The sequence below is a fragment of the Mytilus trossulus genome, chromosome 6 (assembly GCF_036588685.1).
Source record: "Mytilus trossulus isolate FHL-02 chromosome 6, PNRI_Mtr1.1.1.hap1, whole genome shotgun sequence".
NCBI classification, from domain to species: domain Eukaryota; kingdom Metazoa; phylum Mollusca; class Bivalvia; order Mytilida; family Mytilidae; genus Mytilus; species Mytilus trossulus.
In genome coordinates, this window is record NC_086378.1 from 77,153,756 (window position 1) to 77,172,745 (window position 18,990).

The 18,990-nt window shown below is 31.9% G+C and overlaps 2 protein-coding genes across 4 annotated transcripts; both read left to right on the forward strand.

Moving 5' to 3' along the window:
• The first annotated feature begins 1,515 nt into the window (after positions 1-1,515).
• Positions 1,516-8,296, forward strand: LOC134721896 (galactoside 2-alpha-L-fucosyltransferase Sec1-like). Of its 3 annotated transcripts, none has more exons than XM_063585168.1 (4): positions 1,516-1,709; positions 2,701-2,886; positions 5,269-5,298; positions 7,151-8,296. In XM_063585168.1, the coding sequence occupies exons 2-4, from the start codon at positions 2,880-2,882 to the stop codon at positions 8,131-8,133; spliced, it is 1,020 nt and encodes a 339-aa protein (XP_063441238.1). In that variant the 5' UTR covers positions 1,516-1,709; positions 2,701-2,879; the 3' UTR covers positions 8,134-8,296. The 3 variants fall into 3 exon arrangements, with proteins under 3 accessions (XP_063441238.1, XP_063441240.1, XP_063441239.1); XM_063585170.1 differs by lacking the exon at positions 1,516-1,709 and adding an exon at positions 1,857-2,013 and having other exon boundaries at positions 2,701-2,890; XM_063585169.1 differs by lacking the exon at positions 1,516-1,709 and adding an exon at positions 1,857-2,013.
• A 2,126-nt stretch (positions 8,297-10,422) lies between these two features.
• LOC134721897 (galactoside 2-alpha-L-fucosyltransferase Sec1-like) lies at positions 10,423-18,990 on the forward strand. Its single transcript, XM_063585171.1, has 4 exons — positions 10,423-10,639; positions 11,741-11,930; positions 15,103-15,132; positions 17,767-18,990. The coding sequence occupies exons 2-4, from the start codon at positions 11,924-11,926 to the stop codon at positions 18,747-18,749; spliced, it is 1,020 nt and encodes a 339-aa protein (XP_063441241.1). The 5' UTR covers positions 10,423-10,639; positions 11,741-11,923; the 3' UTR covers positions 18,750-18,990.

The window sequence follows — 18,990 nt, forward strand, 5'->3', positions numbered from 1 at the left end:
GGTAATTGCATTGTATGATGATGCACGTCGAGAAAAACTTAAAGATTTCGAAAATAGAATGATTCACTTAGTATAGGGCCACCAACATTCAGTTATAAAAAAAAATTAAAACTGTTTGTATGCACATTGAACGACAAATTTATGTGACGTATTAAATTTTCTGACGTCAGACACTCAAATCAATTAATGTGTTCGTAGATAGAAGATGTTTTTGTGTTGGGTTAAATTGTCCCCTTTTAAAATGGTTATACGATGATGACTGATGTACCCATATTTTGACTATTTTATTAATTGTGACTGTTTATTTAACGCATCATGTAAATATAACGGAATTTGATGAGACTTTTATTAAAGTGAGAGGGTTAGCGCTATAGAACCAGGTTTAATCCACCATTTTCTTCATTTGAAAATGCCTGTTCCAAGTCAGGAATATGACAGTTCTTGTCCATTCGTTTTTTATGCGTTTTGTTATTTGATTTTGCCATGTATTATGGACTTTCCTAATTGATTTTCCTCTGAGTTCAGTATTTTTGTGATTTTACTTTTTATAACTTACCAAGACTTTTACTTTGTGTTTTGGAGCAAACACAATCAATTCGGTCTTATCCTAGTTTAATGCTTTATACCTTGGTAAATTTGGGTATCATCCGCAAAGCAGTGGTATGCCATGCCTTGCTTTTTACAGATGTCACTAACCGTGTACGAAAACATGCTCAACACGAATGTTGACCATGCATCTAATCCAAACTAAATTTCACTGTTTATATTGCAAGAAATTATGTCATGTTATTGTCACTCTAATAAGACACAAGGACATTGCTAGATTAAGGCGTTATTAAGTAATCAACGTGCTAAAAGAATACAAACATGGCACAAAATCACGATATAAGTTTACAAGACCTAGGTGGAATAGTATGGTCCGATCCTTAATGGAATTATTTTATGATATTATTTTAAATTAATGAAAAAAACAACATTTAAATAGATGTTAACCAGGTGAAAATCAATAATCTTTTTAATTTTCTAAATCATCACAGGAATAACCAGTATAATCATAATTAAAACCGTTTCATGCAGAGTTATCGAACGTAATTATAAATGAAATAGCTGCAAAGGCACCAAAAACTTGATGTCGTGTTTTTGATTCATAAGGTGGTACTGTGTTACTTCTAGTTTTTCTTAGAAATATGCGTCCTCTCTTCGGTTGATATAAAGAAGTACCCACATTGGTATTCAATTAAATAAAACAATACATTTCTTTGTGTTATAATTATTTTTGACATGTTTTTTTATGTATCACACACACACACACTTGTTATGTATTATTTTTTCATATTTTTGTCGTGAAATCTCTTCAAAGGTTAGTTTTAAATTAAAAAAAATCGTCTCGGGATATGACAGCTATAAAAGTTAATGCAAACATATTCAGATGTTCATATACATATATATATATCATTCATCCGTTTACTAAATGAATTTTTTACCCGGTATTAAAAAACAGTTTAAAGGTTTAAGAATAATGATATGCACCGTTTCACAATATGTTTTCACCCAGAACATGGTGTTTTAATATATAAACACACCATAAAAATGTTAGTGGAATCAATCAATACATTATTCATGCAGTAGCGTATGAAACTAGCGATTCCATTAATACAGGAACGGATCTACTAATTGGTAAACGTATACCCACAATAGCTAGTATGTAGGTATGTATAATATAGAGTAGAATAGTAAACAGCAATTATCATCGTGCGATCAAGATCAAAATACAGTCATTGTTTGAAGTCGGTCAATATATAGGATTCCATCCTTACAATTTACTGTTGATATGACACGAGGAAGTGTAAACCTGTGTTGTAATTGATGGCATTATTATAGAAACAAAAAATGTAAAACTGTTTTGAAATTGGCGATATTTTTAAGACTATACTTCCTCGTCCTGTGTATACAGGGAGAAGACGCTATAGACGGTTAGAATCATGTATATACAGGGTCGAGACACAAAAGACGGTAAAAATTATATATGTATAAAGGGTGGGGTCTTCGCTGAAGGTTGAAGTTTTTGATACTAGATTCCATCATAAAGGACATGATCAGTAACGTTTAGAAATATAGATATCTGGGCATTCATGCATGGCTAAAAAGGGGGGGGGGGGGGTTCAGTTCTTTGTTTCATTGGTTGTCGTTTTTTTATGTGTTACATATTTCTTTTTCGTTCATTTTTTGTACATATATAAGGCCGTAAAGTTTTTGTTTGAATGGTTTTACATTGTATTTTCGGGACCTTTTATATCTGACAATGCGGCATGTGCTTTGCTCATTGTTAAAGGTCGAATGGTGACTACCAGTTGTTAATTCTGTGTCATGTTGGTCTCTTGTGGAGATTTGTCTCTTTGGTAATCATACCACATCGACTTTTTTAATATTGATATCAATTTTCACTTGATTTTTGATAAAAGAGGGACGAAAGATACCAAAGGGACAGTCAAACTCATCAATCTAAAACAAGCTGATAACGTGTACATCACAATTGTAATTAGATTCCAAGGTGATAGACTTATTTTTTATCAAAAAGCTGACATGAAAAACAACAAAGGTTTAATTGCTTTAGAGTGCCATATAAGAGATTAAATAATTCGTAAAATAAAACAGACATTTCAGTTATCATATTTCAAAGTCCTATGGTTATTTTTGTAGCTTGAATAAGGATTACAGAATGATAAAATTGAGAATGGAAATGAACTTACTTCTGATTGGAGACATGTTGTAAGAGAAATGTGTAGATGTGAAGATTATCGTCGTCAAATTACCACAGAATAGAAACAGTCTCTTAAAGTTGTCGTTGCATTAGAAGTTACCAAAACGGAAGAAAAACAATGACTGGCATGTATTTATAACTAAGTTCCTATAGTTTTTTTCTATTTGTGCTTTTTATAATTTACCAGAGAATTATATTATATGAGACAGAACATATAAACTGTATTTATTTCAGAAATCGGACTGAAGTTAAGAAAATGTCTAATTAAGTCGACCATAGATGGGCATTAGCTGTTTTTCATGCCAAACCTACAACAGGAGAGGGGCATTATGTGTTTTGGTCTGTGCGTCCGTTCGTTCGTTCATTTGTTCGTCTGTTCCGCTTCAGGTTACAAATTTTGGTCAAGGTAGATTATGATGAAGCTGCAGTTTAATCCACTTGAAACTTAGTACACGTGTTCCTTATGATATGATCTTTCTAATTTAAAGCCAAACTAGACTTCTGACAAAATTTCACGGTCGATTGAACATGGAAAAGGATAGTGCAAGTGGGTCATCTGTGTACTTTGGACTCTTGTTTTATATACTACAGCGCTGTGTGTTCATTAGAAGAGGGACGAAAGATACCAAAGGGACAGTCAAACTTATAAATCTAAAACAAACTGACAACGCCATGGCTAAAAATGAAAAAGACAAACAGAAAAAACAATATCACACATGAATGACACAACATAGAAAACTAAAGAATAAACAACACGAACCCCACCAAAAACTAGGGGTGAACTCAGGTGCTCCGGAAGGATAAGCAGATCCTGCTTCACATGCGGCATCATGTGACATCAATACAATTTATTTTATTTACTAATACTAGTTCTTTAATCATCTGAAAACTAAACTCTGAATTTAATGTTAAAGTATTTCTTCTTTTAAAGTACATTGTCTTTTTTACTAAGTGATTCAATCTAATAAAAGTATAATTTTAGACCTGATTTCGTTATACTAATATGTACGATCATGCGAAATGATGTAGGTCTTATTATAATCCGATTGTGTGTTATTTAAAGATTTAAAAGATAGGCGACTGTGTTAACCGTTTCTTTCACATTGACCTTGAAATAATGTAAAGCTACATATACTGTCATGTCACATTCATGTCCTGATTTATGTATACAAAAAAAATCGAAACAAGGGTCGGTTTAGAACTACACTTGTCAGATTTTTTAAGTATGATTAATAATTTAACCATTAATAGCAAATATGCCGCTAAATCATGTTTATTGATCTTCATTTAAACATGTTACTTTAACTCACACGCGATTGTTGAGGCTATGATATTTCTATATACTAGTAATACATGTACACCCTTGACATGAATATCAATTAATATATAGTCATTCGTATAAATTTCCTGTTTTCAAAAATATGATTTTTTTCGAAATACTAATGATTTTCTCATCCAAAGTATAGATAACCTGAAACTTATTTTGCTTATCAATGCTCTTCAACTTTGTACTTATTTGGCTTTATAACTATTTTGATTTGCGCGTCACTGATTAGTCTTATGGAGAAGAAATGCGCGTCTGTTGTATTCAATTATAAGCCTGGTACCTTTGATAACTATTTCAACGAACGATGAACTAATAATCTAACCTTTTCATTTCAAATCCTTTAAATTCGTTCTTTCCCGACTGCTAAAATAAAAAATCAAGCAGCGACATTTTCCTCCTTGATTGCATATAGTCGGAACGCCATTATACCTTTGATTGATTATGCTTTTATACATGGTTAATGTTATTATTGTTATCTTACGTTATATTCTAGTTTGGAGTGTGTTGTTTGGTCTTGATGCACTGCTTAAATAGAATTTAAGGAGCGAAATGTTCCTTCTTGATGCCACAGTATCGAAACTATTTTTTACCCTGCTATACATTATATTAACCTCAACATCCCAAATCAGTCAACTAAGGATAATAAAACTTTTGTGTATAAATAGTTATCAAAGGTACCAGGATAATGTAGTACGCCAGACGCACGTTTCGTCTTTATAAGACTCATAAGTGACGCTTAAATCAAAATATTTATAAAACCAAACAAGTACAAAGTTAAAGACCATTGATGATCCAAAATTCCCAAAAGTTGAACCAAATACGGCTAAGGTTATATATGCCTGGGAAAAGAAAATCCTTAGTTTTTCGAAAAATTCAAAGTTTTGTAAACAGGAAATTTATAAAAAAAATTACTACATTATTGATATTTATGTCAACACCGAAGTGTTGACTACTGGTGATACCCTCGGGGACGAAACGTCCACCAGCAGCGGCATCGACCCAGTGGTGTTAACAGTTATCAAAGGTACCAGGATTATAATTTAGTACGCCAAATGTTATAAAATTGTTGTGATTATTATGTCATTTTGTTTTGTGTGTCTATATCATATATTTATGTACTCATATTGAGCATTTCATGCTATCACAATTTTTCATTAACTTTATTAATTTTTTATTACAGGTGTGAAAAGGCTTTGCATGAAGCTCAAAGGTATATCCAATCTTATACAAGTTATTGTCAATGATAAGCCAAATATGCTCAAAATCATTGCTAAAAATGGTTTTTAGAAGACTTCTATATTAAAAGAGGCCCAGTCAAAAGAGCTTTTGGATATTTTAGTCATTTAGTTTTTGAACAATTGACATGAAACCCGAATCTTCTTTTATAGATAAAAAGTTTGGGTTACAAAAGTATGTATCTTAAAAGTAATAGATCACAGAACACAAAATTGGTAATGAACAAACAGTCGTGCGTTAGCTACGAGAGACAGTATTCTGAGTATAATAGAAATGTTCACATCTCTATTTTAATACAGAACGTTGTTTGGATTACACACATTTTTATTAGTGACTCTTTGCTATAAAGGTATAATAACTTCACATTTAATACATAACAAATCGGCAATGTTGAATTTATGTTATACATTCACTTAACATGATAAAAGCAATACAAATAATAAAATGACCTGCTAGAATATTTAAAAGCCGATGCATTTTTTTCACAGTTTGCTCTTGTATTCTGATGACACAACTGCTGTCCCAGGTTATTAAATCTGTGACAATTAAATGTTTATAATATATAAGTAGCATGTGACACATCTGATTTTTTTTATAATTGACTTAAAGAGTTAATTCAATATTACGAGTAATTATTTTATTATTATGACCTTATATCTCGAAAACTACATTGGTAACTCCACATTTTATCTCGCTTAAAACTTCGTCATAAGAACGGTCTTAAAGGTTTCAATGAATTAATATAAATAGTTTAATTACTGTGTTATGCCTTTTGACTCCGCCACGTTCCATGAATGTCTGTTCAAGTCGGGAGCCTGTTATTCATTTATTGCCATCGGTTACCGTCCACCATGTTTGTTTTTTCTTTAATGACTTGTACATACATCATGTCGTTTTGTTTGCATACTGTCATGTCGATGACTCTATCTGCTCCCTAATCGTACCTAAATGGTATGGGTTTTGTTCATTATTGAAGGCTGTACGTTAAAATATAGTTGTCTTTTGATCCTTACTGGCAATAATCCCAAATCTTCTTAAACACCTTTTATTAGATTTTTAGAGAGTATTTTTTATTACAGTATTCCTTTTACATAATTATACATGTTCTTTTTTTTTCAATTCTATTTATCTCTGACAAACATTTCTTCTTTATTATTTACAACAAATGAGTTTACCTGTTACTTCGTGAGAATGTCGAAATTTACTATCAAGAAGAACCCAATCTGTGGCTATAAATATTCAAATTTTGAAAGTATACCGTAAATGTATTGGTAACTCAAAGGGTGCGTTCGAATCTATTCTTTATTGAATTGGTACAGAATAAAAATGCAAAAATGCCGTTACATAATAGCTGCGATTGCACTTAATTTCCTTTATCAAACCATTTTTTCAATTTTACAACATGTGCTGTAAAGTTAGATTCATAAATCGGTAAATGTATGCATTGGCAATTATTGAAGGAAAATGACAGTTGTTATCCATACGTTTTCTGTGTTTGAGCTTTTGATTTTGCCATTTGATTATGAACTTTCTTTTTTGAATTTTCCTCCCAGTTCAGAGTTTTTGTTATTTCACTTTTTGCACGATTTAGATTATTCAATAGAATATTACTAGTATATAAAGTAAACAGTTAGGCTACGTTTACATTCAGCACATGAAGTTTAATAAGAATTTAAATCGAATGCGAGAGCATTACTTAAACAGTATTAATCCTTTAATCTTGTAATGTTTAACAGTTTATAATTTCATACGTATTACACCAAGGCAGTAATGACAGATGACATAAATTATATTTCAAAAAATGATTCGTTATATTTTTTTTTTAGCTGCCAGATCAAAACATATTTTGATGTTGATATTGACGCTTGGAATTTGTCTAGTTATTTTCAACAACTACAACGAGCAAAGTCTTATTTTCAGTGCATCAAAATATGTTATAACTAATGTTTATTCTGTGGAATTAAACAAGGTTAATGCAACTCCAAGGTCATCCAAGAAGTATGTTAAAGTAGAGTTTTCAGGTCGACTTGGAAACTTAATGTTTGAATATGCATCACTCTATGGCATCGCCAAACATCTTAACATGACACCTATTGTTGATGAGGGATGTAAGTTAAGGAAATATTTCAAAATTTCTGCTGTGTCTGTGAAACCGTTAGTGAACTTAAAACGTTACGTGGAGAAAAAAGGTAACGTGTTTGAGGAAAATGCTTTTAAGCTTGATACAAAATACAACTGGACTCTCAAAGGCTACTTACAGAGTTGGAAATACTTTGTTGAAAATAGCATTGATGTCAGAAATGAATTTCGGTTTAAAGAAAATGTTCAAAAAGAAGCCACTAAACAATTTCAAGAAATTATAAAGTCAAAGAACATAACAAATGTGAACAAACATACTTTTATCGCTGTTCATGTTCGTCGTGGAGATTTTATAAAAAATCAACACTTTGTTAATTTTGGATATTCATCAGCAAATGAAACCTACATAAATAATGCAATGAAAAAATTCCGATCACAATTTTCAAATGCTTTTTTCATATTTTCTTCAGACGATATAGCCTGGTGCAAAAATCATTTTAACGAATCAAATATAGCATTCATTAACAAGAAAAATACACCGGAAGTTGACATGGCGATAATGTCTCATTGTAATCATACTATAGTTACCACCGGAAGTTATGGTTGGTGGACTGCATGGCTCATTGGAGGTACAACAATATATTTTAAAGATTTTCCTAGGAAAGGATCAAAACTTGACAAGATATTTGATTCTACTACCTACAATCTACCATCCTGGATTGCAATGTAGAATCTAAAAAAAAATTCAACTTGGTTGTGTCATATTTGATTCAGCATCAAAGCTGTATGAAGAAGACTTGTTTATGCGTGTATGTGATTAAACAGAGTGTATAACGTTTATAATTAATCTATTTTAATCCATGATTATGTACTAGTAAATTTAAATTGTTTAATTGTATAACATCGTAATATTTCTAACAAATCGTAACAGAAAGTTCATTGATATGGTTATGATATTGATATATTGATATGGTTATGATATGGTTCATTGATATTGATATGAAGACCTGTTGGTGACCTTCTGCTGTTGTGTTTTTTTATTTGGTCGGGTTGTTGTCTCTTTGACACATTCCCCATTTCCATTCTCAATTTTATTAAATTTATAAATTTACTGTTTACAAATTTTCAACTTTAAAATATCGACGTCATCAATAGCAAAACAATGCTTGGAAATCAGTTGTTTTCAATGTTTATTTAACATTAAAATGGCTATTGCACGAATATTGGTGATATGGTCCATGATTGAAAATACATAAAATTGAGAATGGGAATGGGGAATGTGTCAAAGAGACAACAACCCGACCATAGAAAAAACACAACAGCAGAAGGTCACCAACAGGTCTTCAATGTAGCGAGAAATTCTCGCGCACCCGGAGGCGTCCTTCAGCTGGCCCCTTAACAAATATATACTAGTTCAGTGATAATGAACGCCATACTAATTTCCAAATTGTACACAAGAAACTAAAATTAAAATAATATAAGACTAACAAAGGCCAGAGTCTCCTGACTTGAGACAGGCGCAAAATTGCAGCGGGGTTAAACATGTTTGTGAGATCTCAACCCTCCCCCTATACCTCTAGCCAATGTAGAAAAATAAACGCATTATAATACGCACATTAAAATTCAGTTCAAGAGAAGTCCGAGTCTGATGTCAGAAGACGTAACAAAAGAAAAATTTTGGCGTATTAAAATTTTGAACTTGTTGCCTTTTTTTGGCTGTTGTTCGTGTGGTTCTTTGTCAATTGTGTTCTCCAATTTATTCATATTGTAGTCCTGTGGTGTTGTGTTGTCATTTTGATTTATATTTCACATGACCATAAAAGTGCGAGGTTTGGCATGCCACAAAACCAGGTTCAACCCGCCATTTTTTCCTTTAGAAATGCCCTGTACCATGTCAATAATATGGTCATTGTTATATTATATAGATAATGGAAGATGTGATGTGAGTGCCAATGAGACAACTCTCCATCCAAATAACAATTTAAAAAAAAAAGGTTAACCATTAACCATTTTAAGTCAATGTACGGCCTTCAACACGGAGCATTGGCTCACACCGAACAACAAGTTATAAAGGGCCCCAATATTACTAGTGTAAAACCATTCAAACGGGGAAATCAACGGTCTAATCTATATTAAAAAAACGAGAAACGAAAAACGCGTATGTATTAAATAAACAAACGACAACTACTGTACATCAAATTCCTGACTTAGGACAGGTGCAAACATTTGCAGCGGGATTACAAGTTTTAATAGATCCAAACCTTCTTCCTTTTTCTGAAACTACTGCCTTTATCAATAAAATTTAAATGACAAAATAAAGTTCGGAGTTGAAAGGCAGTGAGGACCCAAAGTTCCCAAAGAATTTCACAGATACAGGGTTAAAAATCAGTAAGATTTTCAAAGTCTGTTGTATAAATAGACAATTCTTATGAAAATGATTATTGTATTTTATGTTATGTTTCTTTTGTAACTCCCCTAAACGAGATTGAAAGAGTTTGGTGAGGATCTTGAGCAACTCGAATAACGACAAGAATCTTGCAGTTTGTGTCTCATGTTGTAGTCTTTATAATGATTTTGGAGAAGAATGAAGGGTTTATTTCTGATATTTGGTTGTTTCGGTTGAATCTATTTACAATTAAGACTTGCATACTTTCATATAATAGAGATACTTTGGGAAATCTGCCATGTTCTAAATTCTTAATGTTTTTCTAATACATATGCGAACCCATTTCAGTTGATATAAAGAAGTACCTTTTTCTTTTTACGTTTTTTCAACGTTGGTATTTAGTTACATAACATAATACATTTTTAGTGCTATCTTTTTTTTATTTTGACGTTTTGGGATGTACACGCACACACACAAGTATATTTGTGTCGTAAAATAACTTCAAAGGCAATTTTTGAAATAAAAATAAATCTTTTGTGGATATTAGCCATGGGAAATTATATAAGGTGATGCACACATGTTCAGATATCCATCCATGTATATAAATATATATCATTCAGTCGCTTACTAAATTCATTTTGTACCCGGTATTGAAATACAGTTAAAAGGTTTAACGAGTAAACGATATGCTCCGTTTCACAATATGTTTTATTCCAGCACATGGTGTTTAAATACACACAAATTTAAAAATATTTGTGGAATCAATCAATACATTATCCATGCAGTAGTAAATACAACTAGCGATTCCATTTATACAGGAGATACGTCGATATATATACCAGCTATAAAGGTAAGTATAATATTCAGTAGAATGGTTAATAACAATTTTTGTCGTGTGTTAAAAATCGTAATACTGCCATGATTGTTTGGAGTCGGTCAATATTATATAACTCCATCAGTACACTTTGCTTTTAATACTAGTCATAGAAACATCAAGCGTAAACCTGTGTTGAAACGTAAAACTGAGTGTTAAGGTATATAATTCCTTGTTCTTTGAATGACTCTAAGGGACATAGTCAGTAACGTTCACAACGTGGGATTTTGTCTTATGCTTGGTCCGTTTCTGTGTGTGTTACATTTCAGTGTTGTGTCGTTGTTCTCCTCTTATATTTAATGCGTTTCCCTCGGTTTTAGTTTGTTACCCCGATTTAGTTTTTTGTCCATGGATTTATGAGTTTTGAACAGCAGTATACTACTATTGCCTTTATTTGGCAAAAAAAACATTTTCAAGAGAGTCTTATTTGTTTCAAAAGGAAAGTTAATCCGTTATGTTTAACGATTTTCACTAGAATTTAGATTAACTAAATTTGATTCCGGTTTCCATTAACTGATGTCGATAACTCTGTGAGGCCGGGGTATATTCTGGGTAAGCATATACTGATGTCCTGACATCGCAGTCTCAATGCACCAATAATGCAATCGATAAGGTTAGCTCTGGTCTTGAATATAATATAGCTATAATTTATGCACTTTTCCCATGCTCCATTTATTTTTGTTTTTATTTATGAAGTTAAAACTCTTTGCGACTCTTATTGATAAAGAGGAGGATTAAATTTCACGCTTGTAAATAAAGAACTTCTCGACCATCTCATATAAACGAATTCCTGCATTTATATGCACAGTAGTCTTTATTACATTCTGAATACATTTCAGATTTGTGTCTTTGTAGATACTGATGTCTAACTTTTTCGTCTATATTCCTATCACCCAAGTTCAAGGTGCTTTATGTTGATAAAATTGAAAAGATATTTTCATATGTTATATTGTTAAGTTCTATGTGATTTTTGTAGCTTGAACAATGATCACGGAATGAAGTCTTGTCCATGATAAATGTAAACTTGTTGTTAAAGACATGGATAAAATATTGTAAAATCCTGTGTTATTTTTGTAGTTTGAACAATGGTTGCAGAATGATAATATTGAGAATAGAAATGAATTTACTTCTTCATGTTCAAGTTGATTGCAGACCTGTTGTAAGAAACATGGGTATATTTAAGGATTGGCATCGTCAACTAACCATATGTACAGAATGATTTATATTTACATTTGAAGCTACAAAACTAAAGGAGAGACTATGAATGGCATGTATTTATAACTTAGTGCTTATATATATAATTTCTTTTTATCGGTGTATCTTATAATTCCTCGGTGAAATACCGTAATTATAACGGGTTATTTTCGCGGGTTTAAAATTTCGCGATTTTCATTGATTAAGGTATACGAAATATTTTGGCGGTTAATATTTTGGCGTATTCTAAACTTTTATCAATACCTTTGCATGTGTACTTTTAAATTGGCGGATTTTAATTTGGCGATTCTGTTCTATCCGTGAAAATAAGCGAAAATTAACACCCCGCGAAAATAACCCGCTATACGGTATGTTATACTAGACTGAAACACATAACCTGTTTTCTTTAAGAAATCCAACTTAAATCAGGAATATGGAAGTTGTTATAAAGTATGTATTTAGCATTTGCGTTTGTTTTTGATGCACTTTCGTGTTTCTTTTGTTCCGTTGTTTTCCTTTAGTAGTTAATGTGTTTCCTTCGGTTTTAGTTTTTAACCTGCTCTTTTTCTCACAACCGATTTATGACTTTTCACCAGCGGTATACTACTGTTGTCCCCTTTCTTTTTAAAGAAGAGTTTATAAAGGTAGTCGGCCTAAGACAAATTTGTCTTTAATTTGTATGTCCTTTTTAATATAGTCCATTTCACGTGTTTCTGTACAAATTCATCATTTTGACTTTCAATTTTGGGCATTGTGCATTTCCTATGAATGTAAATCATCATGAAAAGCGTATCTGACACACACAATTTATCAAGTGTATACTCCTGTTATATGTAGATAAAAAAAAGGTAAGAAGAAATACCCTTCATCAAACTACCGTTATCGTACAATTATTACTGTACCATATTCTTGACATTTTTACCATGTATGTCTGTTCGTTTTGTTTACACATTGTTGTCAAAATGAAATAGTGTAAGGCGATTGTCATGCAGTGAGATGAATGTTAGAGGTTTAGCTAGCTTTAAAACCATGTTCGGATCGTCATTTGCTACATAAGGAAATACATGTTTCAAGAAAGGAATATGACAGTTATTTTCTTTTCGTCTTACAATATTCTCATTTGAATATTCCTCTTGAGTTCGGAACTTTTTGATATTTTACATTTTGCAAAAGAACAAATAAGTGTCAAATCCACTTGTTTAAGTACCACGAATGTACACATTTTAGTGTATCAAAATATAGGTAAAGTGCTATTTCTCTAGTTAAGCTACCGACTTTGTTTTAAGATAAATCATCGGCATATATTTCCTCATACAAAATCTTTTTTTTTGCTGGAATGTAGATTATTTTTTATTACATAATTTTTGGGTAACTTTGCTATTCATTCAAGCTACAAAACGGAAAACATTTCCTAAAATTTGCAAAGATACTTTATTTATGAGATAGAATTTTTTAAATAAAATATGAAGAGATAAGATTTATTATATGCTTTAAGAAAGAAAAAACAAAATATGGTTTCATCGAACTATTTGTCTAGCTGCAAGCAAAAACGAAAATGTCTTAAACAAGTTTTTTATAAATTGTTAATATAAACGTTTTCACTCCTTTTATAGCTAAGTTGAAAATTTCTGTCAGTCGAAAAAAAATGGTGTTTTGTTAAAACAAACAAAGTAATGCAAGAATTATCACTTATTTTATTTAATTGAATAATGAGTCTAACAAATCATTCAAATGCCGATTGTAAACTGCTAGTCTACAATTAAAGATGACTACCATAAAAGCACAATTACAGAATAACAGAAAATGACGGAGTATCGCTAGCCTTGAAATTTTATTTGTTATATATACGTGTATAGTTTGTTGAAGTTGTTTAATATTAAAAATTATTCAGTTGGTCAAAACTTCAGTTCTTGTAAATATCACCAAATTATTATGTTATTTATTTATGTATTTCTTTGTCTTTTTTTTCATTTAGTTGTATCGATTCCCGTCAAGTAATCTTGTCATTTAGCGGTATATTTATCATTGCCATAAAGCGCGAGATTTGACAAGCCACAAAAAAAACCAGGTTCAACCCACCATTTGTTTCTTGAAATATCCTGTACCAAGTCATGACTATGACAATTGTTATCTAAAAGTTCGTGTCTATGTATGTTGCATTATCGTTTTTTTTTGTTATGCCCCACTTACGATAGTAGAGGGGCATTATGTTATTATGTTTTCTGGTCTGTGCGTCCGTCCGTTCGTCCGTTCGTTCGTTCGTCTGTCCCACTTCAGGTTTAAGTTTTTGGTCAAGGTAGTTTTTGTTTTTATTGCCCTCATTAAGTACAAACAAAAGACAAAATAAATTATAAGCGCCTTTTTGACGTCATTTACCAGATAGCGGGGGTCGCCTGTATCCCTGCACTATTTACGTTCATCAAGCGTCTTTGTGATCGTCATGAGAAATAATGGTTGTTCTGTATGTACTTAATGACAATTCCCTAATGATAGCAATGCTGATTGTCAATTTTGAGAATTCAATTTGCCGAACAATTCGTACAATATAGAATTATAGTTTTCCAACCACTCGCTCAACATTGGAATGGAAGTGACAACGCCCCTAAACGCACAAATGACGTTCACTAAAACCAGAGTTTTTGACGGAATTTGCATCGAACTCGAAAGTTGTCTATTATACTGTATTTTCTTATATTAGTAGTAGTACTTGTATTGTCTGAGAACAACACTCTGAAATTCAAACTCGAAATATTCATGCTTTGAAGATGGTTTGATTTGTTGATCACTTATTCAATAAGCTTGAAATAATGTATACCATTTACACTGTCATGTTTCATTTGTTTCTAGAGTTATAAACCGAAATCGACAATTATTGTCAGTTGACAACTTAACTTGCTAGTTCTATCCATATTTCGTTTCCCTTATGTTGCAACACTTAACTCTACATATGCATGGACTACATATCTTTCAATGAATTTACATTTATCCTGTTACTTTTCAATTTAAACGCGGATGTTGACATCATGAAAACGCAATATATTTACAGCGATATAAATAGCCAAAACTTTTCATTTAAAATACTTTTAATTTCGAGCTAACGTGCACTCATGACCAATCCATACTAATATTAACAACCCCACCCGAAATCAGTCAAGTGAGGATAACAAACAAATATGACTTATACATTCTGTACAAAATAAAATAAAGATTAAATGGATTCTAATTTTACTTTTTTTTAACTACAGGTACGAACAGACTTTGCATGACGCTCAAAGGTAGGCCTTATCTTATGCAACTTTTTGTCAATAATAAGCAAACTAATTTGATTATGCTTCATTCCAAAAATACTTTTAAAAAATCCGTATGTTTTAAGATGTGTGTTTTTTGGTGCACATTATTGAAATTACGACCACGTGTCAGGGTTTCCCTCTTTTGACTGTGTTCAGTACGAGACGATTTTGGGATTTATTAGAATGAAGCTATGTGTTAACAGTACCACACTGACATGCCGAACAAACAATAAGTTACTGTCGGTTGGAAGACACGAAAATATTTTTTATAGACTACTCGGAAACAAGTGTTTTCCAATGTTCGTCTTATATTTAGAGAAAAGTTCCTGTCAGACGTTTGAAAAGTTTAACTATTTATTCGATCCAGTTTAACTACTTTTTCGATCCATTCGTTTCATGTGTTTGAGCTTTTTATTTTGCCATTTAATTAGAGACTTTCCGTTTTGAATTTTCCTCTGAGTTCAGTATTTTTGTGATTTTACTTTTTATGCACAAGCAATATAGCTTGTATTCTGGCTTACTATTTTTAGTAAAAAGACCTCTCAATAAAGTGGCCTAGTCAAATGTCTTTTGGTAATTTGTGTCTTCCAATTGTTCAACAAAAGACATGAACACGTTATCTTCTTTTATATATGTAACACTCCCAAACGTGTCCTTCCCCCCAAACGTGTCCGATTCCCCCAAACGTGTCTTTTCTCCCTAAACGTGTCCGAAATGTACAATATTTCCCAAACGTGTCCGATTTCATAACCCCCAAACGTGTCCGATAATTGTTATTCGCCAAAACGTGTCCAATATTTAACGCCAAAACGTTATACGTCTTTTAGCGTTACTACATGTAACTCCTAAATAAAATCGCTGATAACGTTAACTTTACGGCAATTCTATGATGGTGACACATGTGACAAACTTTTTATTTATTAGCTTTAGCTAATTAAATGTAGGTTTTAAATGAATATCATAATTCAAAATTTAATCTGTAATTGTTAATTATCTTTTGACTGAAATTGCTTATTGTTCAGAGTTGAATTAATCGGTAACTTTGTAAATTATTTTGTACTTATAAACTCCGTTGATTCTTTTTATATTTATCAGAATATTGCATGGCGGGCGTTAAGCAGCTTTTTTTTATTTATTTTTTGTTAATAGATCTCCATCTGAATGTGTGTGTATTTCAAAACCTCATCAAATCATCAACTGGTTATCCGTTTTTTTCTAATAAATTTTAGGTTTCCAGCATCACTAAAGACACACGATCAAGAGACATAACGTCCAGTGCCAAATATTTCATGCATTGGTTTTATAGATTCTTTTTATCAATATAAATAGTATGTGATCAACGCCGGTTATTAGTGGTTACCGAAATTGCAAATTTAATTTGTACTGTATACATTAACTTTAGACTGTTGATAGCGTATTTCCAGTTGCAAGTATTTCATGCATATTTAGAGAACATACATGTTTTAATGGTTTTACTGTTCTATACTGTTTAAATTATCTTTAAACTAATGATTGCGTATTGTCCAGTTGCAAGTATATCATGCATATTTAGAGAGAACATAGGTTAGAAGTTTTTACTTATACATTTGAACTGTATAAATTTACTTTAGACTGTTGATCGTCCAGTAGCCGGTGTTTCACACTATTTAGAGAGAACAAGTTTTAATGTGCAGAGAAAGGGACACTTTTATTCGTTAACTGTACAGTTTAACTAAATATGTTTGCTTTCTATTTACATACGACAAAGCCGAAATGACGCCCCCACTTTTACCCAGTTTTTTCGGCCGGTTTGAAAAAGTATCTTATCTATATTTTTGATGAAACGGTAAAATTAGTATAAATTAGTAGTAATGGAACAGCACTGACGAAATAACGCTTGATATGGACACGTTTTTGGCATTGGACACGTTTGGGGTAAGTTGAGAAATGGACACGTTTGGGCGTTTATACAAATCACACGCTTTGGCGATGTTTTGATCTAGACATCTTTTGCAGTTCCGTGACGTCAACAAGGACACGTTTGGGGGAATCGGACACGTTTGGGGGGAAGGACACGTTTCTGAGTGTTACATATATAAAAAGTGTATGCTTCACTATAGTACTGTGTCTTTATAAAAAAAAACACTCGGCTTTTTAGTGTATATGATGTTGAACAAAAAAACATTGGGAAAATTACGTAAATAAGAAGATGTGTTTTGACTTTTGAACAGCGGTATCCTACTGTTGCCTTCATTAAGTAAAAACAAAAGACAAAATAAATTAAGTCGTTCCATACTTTTAAACTACTTTTTCTGTAGAACTGTGTGACGCCATAGTAGTCGGAACTATTACTCAGACATTTAAACTTATATTTGTTTATTTAACGTTCAATTTGACTAAAGATATAGTGGGAAGGTTGTGATCTAAATATATGTTAACCGTTGCTGTATTTAGGCGTCAGTCACCAATCAGGAACCTCTATCCTTTGTTACCTTTGTGTGTGTGGTTTTTTTTAAAAATTCTTGTTAATTTGAATGTTTGAGATTTTGTGTAACGTCCATTTCGCTGAACTATCATTCATTGTTTCAACTGCTTAAAAAAATAACAGAACAATTCATAATGCATTATTATTTTTTTCAGGGGCAAGTTGGTCAAAGTATATTTTGATGTTGATATTGATGCTTGGACTTTGTCAATTCATTTTAAAAAACTACAACGAGGAAAGCGTTATTTACTGCGAATCAACAAATATCACAGTTAATGATTATTCTGATGAACCTAACAAGGAAAAAGCAATACCAAGGACATCTAAGAACTATGTTAAAGTTGAATTTATCGGGCGACTCGGAAACTTACTCTTTCAATATGCATCACTTTATGGTATCGCCAAACATCATAACATGATACCAATTGTCGATGAAGGATGTCATTTAAAGAAACATTTCAAAATATCTGCTATTTCAGTTAACCCGTTAGTGAATTCAAAACGTTATGTGGAGGATAAAGGTAACGTGTTTGAGGTAAATGCTTTTAAGCTTGATACAAAATACAACTGGACAATCAAAGGCTACTTTCAGAGTTGGAAATACTTTGTTGAAAATAGTATGGAAGTTAGAAAAGAATTCCAGTTTAAAGAAAATGTGCAGATAGAAGCTTCTAAACAATTTCTAGAAATTATAAAGTCAAAGAACATAACAAATGTGAACAAACATACTTTTATTGCTGTTCATGTTCGCCGCGGTGATTTTATTAAAGAAAAGTTTGTTGATTATGGATATACATCAGCAAATGAAACCTACATAAATAATGCAATGAACAAATTCCGATCCCAATTTTCAAATGCATTTTTTATATTTTCGTCAGACGATATATCATGGTGCAAAAACCATTTTAACGAATCAAATATAGCATTCATTAACAAGAAAAATACACCGGAAGTTGACATGGCGATATTGACTCATTGCAATCATACTATAGTCTCCACAGGAAGTTATGGCTGGTGGACTGCCTGGCTTATTGGGGGCACAACAATATATTTTAAAGATTTTCCTAAAAAAGGATCAAAATTAGACAAAGTATTTAATCTTACTACCTATAATCCACCGTCCTGGATTGCAATGTAGAATTCGTCTTTAAGCTGTCATATGTGATGCAGCATTGAAGATGTAAAAATGTTAATCAGTGTTAATGTGATCAAGTGCAATGAATTCAAAGTTTATAATTTATCCATTATAATACATCCTCATGTAAAATTAAATTGTTTCATTGTATATAACGTTATATTTCCAAAATTCGCGTACAATTTTTGTTGATATACACTTGGGCAATTATACTGTATTTGTTTTACTTCATCTGCTTAAATAA

Bases quoted from the DNA above. Each gene is read 5' to 3' on its own strand.
- LOC134721896 (XM_063585168.1), top strand. The intron at 5,299-7,150 runs GTATATCCAATC...TTTTTTTTTTAG, and splicing joins GCTTTGCATGAAGCTCAAAG to CTGCCAGATCAAAACATATT.
- LOC134721897 (XM_063585171.1), top strand. The intron at 15,133-17,766 runs GTAGGCCTTATC...TATTTTTTTCAG, and splicing joins ACTTTGCATGACGCTCAAAG to GGGCAAGTTGGTCAAAGTAT.